The sequence below is a fragment of the Castor canadensis genome, chromosome 17, assembly GCF_047511655.1.
Source record: "Castor canadensis chromosome 17, mCasCan1.hap1v2, whole genome shotgun sequence".
Lineage (NCBI taxonomy): Eukaryota > Metazoa > Chordata > Mammalia > Rodentia > Castoridae > Castor > Castor canadensis.
The window spans coordinates 18,074,871-18,082,263 of NC_133402.1; the positions used below are offsets into that span (position 1 = coordinate 18,074,871).

At 56.7% G+C, this 7,393-nt stretch overlaps 1 protein-coding gene across 1 annotated transcript in view; it reads left to right on the forward strand.

The window, feature by feature from the left end:
- Gtf3c1 (general transcription factor IIIC subunit 1) overlaps positions 1-5,837 on the forward strand; it is a 67,529-nt gene extending 61,692 nt beyond the window's left edge. The window contains exons 32-37 of the mRNA XM_020181987.2: positions 119-378; positions 1,236-1,516; positions 2,608-3,118; positions 3,555-3,606; positions 4,070-4,262; positions 5,042-5,837. Of these exons, the coding sequence (XP_020037576.2) occupies positions 119-378; positions 1,236-1,516; positions 2,608-3,118; positions 3,555-3,606; positions 4,070-4,262; positions 5,042-5,257 (1,513 nt within the window). The 3' untranslated portion in view covers positions 5,258-5,837. The remainder of the gene's footprint in view (positions 1-118; positions 379-1,235; positions 1,517-2,607; positions 3,119-3,554; positions 3,607-4,069; positions 4,263-5,041) is intronic.
- The last annotated feature ends 1,556 nt before the right edge of the window (positions 5,838-7,393 follow it).

Consider the following 7,393-nt stretch of genomic DNA (forward strand, 5'->3'; position numbering starts at 1 on the left):
TGCTCAGGAGTGACACCCACACTGACCATAATGTACTGACGTGCAGCCTGAGGCCCGCTGGAGCAGCAAGCAGGCTGGGCCCAAGTCCAGCCAGCAAGGTCTCCTTTTCTTTTGTCAGCCTGGGGAAGGACGGCACCTTGGATGAGGATGAGGATGAAGAGGAGGACTTGGAGGAAGGCTCGGGGGCTAAGCGCCAGAGTGTCGAGGTGAAGGCTCACCAGGCCTCGCACACCAAGTACCTGCTGATGCGAGGGTACTGCGCACCTGGTGCTGTCAGCACACGCAACCTCAATCCCAATGACAGCGTTGTGGTCAACTCCTGCCAGGTGAAGTTCCGGCTCCGCAGCACCGCCATTCCTGCCCGCCTTGGGCCCCTCAGTAAGTGTCCTGCTACAGCTGGGATGGCCCTGAGGCCTGTCCTGGGACCCAGCCCAGGCCCACACACCTCCAGGCAGAAGGCAAGTGCACAGTGACCTGAATACAGAGAAAAACACCGTCCTAGGAGAGCTCACAGCAGCCTCCGTAGTCCAGAGGGGGCTCTGCCCACTGGGCCTCCACAGGCAGCCTGAGTCCTACACTTTCATTGCATTGTTAGGCCTGGTCCTTTGACACCTTGCCGTGAAAGACGAGGATGCAGCTTCCATTCATGACCTCCCCGTCCTTTACTGCTGATTTTGACACTCCCCTCCCCCTCCCCCACCCTCGGCCAGCCTTTCTGCCAGCATGGGTGAGGTTGATTATATGCTCTTGGTTTTGTTACCATAGTCAGAATTGTGTGCTTGGACCTGGCAAGAATGTAGTGATAATCTGTGGACTGTGGTCTTAGCAGATGCCTTTTATAGGAGGCAAGAGAAACCTGACAGGAATGTTCTGGAAGGGGCTTGGGTGTCTCCCAGGGTTAAAGAGCTGAGCATGGGAGCCACAGGAAGGGACTGGCCCAGAATAGCCAGCTGAAGCCTCCCTTTCAGAGCACTGGTTATTAGCGTTCACAGGCCTTCTCCGGCCTGGCCTCTGTGTCCAAGCACTGGTTTTGTCAGCCACTGTGGGGAGAAGAAGGTCCAGTCCAGGAGCTGCATTCAGAAGCCCAGGGTCACAGAGCCTGACTGCCAAGGCTGTGTGCCCTCCAGAAGGTGACCCCATGGCCCTTCTGGGAGAGCAAGTTGATTCTGTCGCAGTCCCGCCTCAGGGTAGCACATGTGTTGGTCTGGGAGTGAGACTTTTGCTGGTCCTCACAGCTACTCCTCTGGAAGAGCTCGCCGTGGGAACCTCCTGCCTCCCGGACACCTTCACCAAGCTGGTGGACCCCCGAGAACACACCTGCGGCATGCAAGAGTTTGCCCGGCGGGTGGCACTTTCTGGGTATAGCCCTGAAGATGTGTCTGCCGCCCTGGAGATCTGGGGCACTGTCACTGCTGCAGGCCAGTTTGGGATTGACAAGGAGAAGCTGAGCAGAGAGTTCTCAGCCTTGGAGAAGGCAGGGGGCAAGCGCACCAGGATGTTCTCAGACTACATCCAGGTGAGCCATGCTGCAGGCGAGGGGTGCTAAAGCAGAGCTTGCTCTCACAGGCCAGATGTGCTGCAGGTGGGCTTGGCAGTTGGAGGATTTTTTTAAAAAACTGAATTAGTTGGCAAGAGCTCCATCTTCTCTCAAATGTTAGAACTGTCTGAGCCCAGCAGCACTGCCCCTCTGCAGGACAGATAGCATCCTTTTGGCTCTTACCGCCCCCACTTCTCCCTGGCCCCTTGGATCTGATGGATTCTCTACTTCACCCACCTTCTCCCCTGGACTCAGTGACCCTTGAACCCAAAGAATGGCTAGGCAGAGGTGTCTCTGGGACCAATTTGTTGTCATGCACCTGTCAGCAGCTGCTGACTGGCAGGATGTGGGTCAACAGCTAGTGGTACCATGAAGACTTCCGCCCTGCAGTCTTTGTGTGGGACAAGGGGCCGGCTTAGGCCTCTGAGGGCTGGGAGACCCGGGGATAGATGGGTGCTACAGGGAATTTATCAAGTCAGTGTGGTCACCCCAAGCTCTGTGAATACTAGGATACTGTTGTTCAGAGCCCGAGTGGGATGAGGACTTTCCACAGCCAGAGCAGGAGAGCCCAGGGGCCAGATCCCACTTGTCATCACAGGACACTGTGTCACACAGCTCCCACTGCCCTAGTGCCCTGCCAGGACTCTAGCTAGGGAGCACATGCAGTCACCTGAGATCTGGATGGTGGGCTTTATGTAAAGTAAGAAGGGTGGAGGTGGCCCCTACCCTAGACAGGAGCACATTCTAGACATGGACTAGGACACGGGAAGCAGGGTGTGGCAGAAGCGGGAGGGAGCTCTTGCCACTTGAGTGGGAGCAGTGCCCACCTTGGTGAAGGAACATGGTGGATCTTAGGGGTCAGGACACTTGTGGGGTCCTGTCACCTCTGGGCACAACACTGCTACTGCAAGGGCCACATAGAAGCTAGGGAAGGAAGGACTCTGTCTTATGGAACTGGGTTTATTGCGTGCTCCAGATGCTTGATGTATCAGGGAGCACAGCCTTGTTACCCCCTGAGCAAACCCCGCAGTCCTGATCCCAGACAGACCCGTGTGTCCTGCTTTTCTTAGGACCTCTTGGAACAGCACCAGGTGCTGGAAGTTGGTGGCAACACCGTCCGCCTGGTGTCCATGATCCATGCAGAGCCTTGGCTCCTGCACTCTGTGCGGCTGAGGGGTGAAGAGGACGGAGCCGAGGCTCCAGGGGAAGACGCCCAGTTCCAGCCTCCTGAGAGGCCTGCCACTGAGGACAATGCCCCCGAGGGCCCAGCCATGCTTCCCCAGAGCAGCAAGCGGCGTGCCCGCTCAGCCAGTCAGAGCAGTGAGGCTGACTCTGAGGGCACCCTGAAGCCCCCTGCAAAGAGGCTCACGCTCCAGGACGTGCGTCTGGTCCCCATCCCTGGGCCCAGGTCAGAAGAGAGGGTGGAAATTCCAGCCCCAGCTCTTCCCCTGGCTCCTGAAGACACAGATGCAGAGGACCCCAGGCAGGAGGACCAGGAGGCTGTAGGAGACCCCAGCTTCCCAGGCCAGGAGCAGCTGAGCTGTCAGGCCCAGCATCCAGAAGACACTGAAGACCCCAGAGGTACTGACCTTGACCTCACCCACCTGGCCCCAGCCCTGCCCTCAAATGTGTCTCCACCGGAGGGTGGCGGCCCCAGCCTTCAGCCAGCTACAGTTTGGTAATGTCTGATGCACCCCTTGAGTTCTCTGAACAGAGACTGCACTCGCTGTTGTCCAGCAGTGGCAGGGCCTCCCCCAGAGCCTGCCCTATGGTCAGGGCTTCAGGGTGGGAAGTGAGGTGTTCACTGGCTTCCCCTGGCATGAGGGGGCCTGGAGAGGTTGCAGCTCCATCTGCCCACTGTATGTGTCTGACTGCAGCCTTCCTGGCCCCCTACCCCATGCTTATCACTATCCTAAGGGTCACTGCTTGCTTTGGCGGGAACCTAAGTGAATGTGAGGAGGTGGAGATGGGCAGCCTGCCACCCTCTAAGCCACTCCCATCTTTGCCTCCCCCTCAGGGCTCACAGAAAGCCATGTGGCCAGTGGTCCCTCCCAGGCAGCTCGGGAAAGGTAAGTGGGGGGTTCCCACAGCTGTGTCATTGCCCTGGCCTTGGCAGAGTCTGAACCTTGTGTCCCAGCTCCCAGAGCCATGAGAATAGCTAGTCGGTAGCCTGTCACACATGTAGGCTCTGGTCGTCCAGCCAGCCCTTCTCAGTAGCAGCTTCATCTAGAGGCAATGCGCCTGCACACAGCACCGGCAAGCTCGGTGGGAATATTCTGACCTCATCCTTCTGCTAGTGTGGAGTGACACAGGGTCAATGGTTGAGCATGACCTGGCTCATGGCGCAATGTCAGCAGGTCCTCACGTGTAGCCTCTCTCAGCCAGAGACTGTGGGCCCCTTCACCCTGATGATAGGGAAGCGGGGGGGACCAGAGAGCAGTGACCACCTTAAGCATCCTGTTCCTGAGCCTGCCAGTGACCAAGGACCCCTCTTTGTCCCACCAAGCCCTCACCTAACCATCTGTCCCACAGTGACTGTGAGAGTATCTGCTTCATCGGCCGCCCATGGCGTAGCGTGGACGGTCACCTGAACTTGCCAGTGTGCAAGGGTATGATGGAGGCAGTGCTGTACCATGTCATGAGCAGGCCTGGCGTTCCCGAGAGCTGCCTGCTGCAGTACTACCAGGGCGTCCTGCAGCCTGTTGCTGTGCTGGAGCTGCTCCAGGTGGGGCCCTGCCCAGGTTTGAGCCCATGCCTTGGGGTAGACATGCTGGGTGGGCTGGGGATGGGGGAAGGAGCAGCATAGAGAGCCAGGCTCCCAGGGAGCCCAGTGCTTACCTTTGGCTCCCTCTAGCCCTCAATAGAAGGCTCTGCATGTTGTCTCCGAGGCCCTGGCAAGGAGTCCCAGCAGGGGCAAAACTACACTGTGGCACTGTGGAGCCTGGCTCTCAGCCCCTCCCTCGGCCTCCTGCATCCACACCCACCCTGGGCTCTGGTACCTCTGGCTGTCCTATATAGCACCCTGCACCATTCCTAGGTTTCTGCCAAGCTGAAGTAGTGTCCTAGGGCTCCTGTGCCTGATACTTGCTCTGTACCAGGATCACATGTCACAGCCCTTAGGATAGCCGGGCCCATGTGTCCCCAGCTGTGGCTGCCCTGAGTTCACACAGCCCAGAGTCCTGGGGCTCCAGCTCCTGACAAGCTGGGAACTTTAAGGTTTGGTGTGAGAGTTCTTGAACTTGTGAGCACATCCAAGCAGAGAACGCCCTGGAGGCCAGGTTGCCCATGGGCCAGTGGCAGCTCCTCCTGTACTGTCCTTCAGAGATCTCTGTTCCCATGTGGCCCCAGTCCTACACAGTGCCACCCACACCATCCTCCTTCCTGCCTGAACCTCCTGCTCTGGGAAGCCGCTCTGATGTGTGCCATAAATGTTTGAAGACATTTATGTCTTCAACCTCCCAGACAGGAGGTTGGTACTCACGTAACCTGTGTCCATGTCTTCAGGGCCTTGAGTCCCTCGGCTGCATCCGGAAGCGTGTGCTGAGCAAGCCGGCAGCAGTCTCACTCTTCTCCAGGCCTATGGCAGAGGAGGCAGAGGAGGTGACACCTAGCCTGAGCGAGAGCTCCACTGTCTTTTATGAGCCCACTTTGGACTGCACCATCCGGCTGGGCCGAGTGTTCCCCCACGATGTCAACTGGAACAAGTGGCTACACTTCTAGGGACCTGTGCTCATCCCACCCTGCAGCTCTGGGAGCCGGGAGAGCTTTGGTCCCTCCACTCCTGAGTCCTGGGCACCCTGGGGCTACCATGGCCTCTCTGAACCCAGGCTCGGGGAGTATAGCTACCCTAGAGGACTTGGTCCCAAGGGCTTCGGAGAGGTAGCTGCATCTTGGGAGCAGAGCTGAGTCACCTCCCAAGCCCAGAGCCTCTGCCCACCTCATAGTTGTCATTTGTCCCTACTACCCAGGCCAGATTCCAGCCACCATGGCCAAGTGGCACAAAGAGGAAGGGCCTTATGTTGCAGAACAGGGCCCATCGGAGCCTGTGGCTCCTCTCCAAGGCAGGATGTCCCAATTCTGAGGTCTGGAGTGAGTCCCCAGAGGGGAGCCCAGGATCCCCTGGTAGCTTGGCAGGGGCAGCTCTCTTCTTAGTCTGTAGATGGAAATGAGACCCTCTAGGTTTTGGTTCTGTTTGTTTTATCTTGTTATTTCTTTCTTGTTTTATTTTGCTCTTTCTCATTTAAAAACTAGTCCCAGGCGTGTTTGTATTTATTTTTTAATTAAACTGAAGTCAGATGTGTTTAGTTTGTGTATTTCCCCAACTGTTGATTCCCAAGAGGACCACTGCTTTCCACCCAGAAAAGGCCAAGGTGCAGGGAAGCCCTGGTCCTGAGTGTGGGGAGGCCCTGGCCAGCTGCCTCAGGAGCAGGTGAGAGCTGGACCTTCATTGCCCACCCCCTCGGAGGCTCCCAGTCCTGCCCTGCCTGCAGGAGACCTTGGTTAAAGTTCTTTTTAGCTCACATTTAAATTGATTTAGTTAGTTGCCAACAGTTATAATTTTTGAAATTTTCACATTTAGAAAAAAATCCAGATTTCTTTCTTTTGAAAATGCAGAGTTGTAGCAATGGGGGACTTGCCCTCTGTCCATGACACTCAGGAGTGCTGGGCAGGGGCCACTCTGCAGGTAGCATAAGCCTCCCCAGCCCCAGGTCCCCCTGTCCTGCCCATATCCCATGCTACCAAAGCTCTCACAACCCTGTGGGATGTGGCACCTGTGGGCCCTGAGCTGGCAGCCCTGTCAGCCCCTCCCACTGCTGGGGCCAGACTCCTGTGAGGAGGACAAGGATGTACTCAATGCTGGTGAAGCCATCACGACCAGGACAAAGCCTGGCGTCCTTTCTTTTTGTCTTCATGGAAGTGTAGAACAGTGTTCTGCACTGAGGAGGCTGGTGAGGCAGGGCAGCACAGGATTGAGGAGGCTGGTGAGGTAGGGCAGCACAGGTGAGCTTTATCAATAAGACGTGCATGCACTTGGTGTTTGGAACCACGTTGTATGTGGAAGGAGAAATGCAGATGTGGGAGCCCTGCAGCTGTGTTTAGTGGAAAATACTGGTCTTGATCTTCAGCCCTGAGCTTTTGTCTCCTTGGTGAACACCAGGTGTGGGCACCCAGTAGCACTTGACATTCCTCTCCTGAGTCTCCGACGTGAGGGGACAGTGTGGACATGTGTATGGAGAAGGGAAACGGACTCAGTACTGCTCTCAAGCAGGGACACAGAGCTCTGTGAACACTCCATGTTCACACAGCTGTTCTGCTCAAGGGTGAGCTCTAATCCCACTCCTTCCCTCTGCCCCTCAATGCCCCGTCCCACCCACCCAGCACCCATTCATCCACCCAAACTAGCTCTGTCCCTCCAAGCTCTGCACAAAGGCTTCCAGAAGCCACATGCAGACTTGCCATGTGCTGCAGCGCCTCCAGGGGCTGAGCAAATTAAATACTGGGAGCGGTAGTGTAAGAGAACTTGTGTGCCTGGGCTGTGAAGCACTTGAAATTCAAAAGGAAAGAGTGCAAAACCCATGGAGGGCAAATTTGGGTCTGCTGCCTGCTTGCAGCCACCAGAGCCACCTGCATTCCTCACAACTGGCTGGCCACCCGCAAAGGCTTAGACACCCTTGGCTTTGTATCCTCAGTGTCCCTCTCCTCTGCAGCCACTTAGATAAGCAATGTGTGACTCCATTCTCCCCTACACACTGAAAACCCTCCAGACGTGCCTCAGGCTTCCAGGCCACTTCCGGACTCTCAGGCCCTTCTGCATATACCCCGAAATGTCCCATCAGTGCAATTCACTCTCATCAC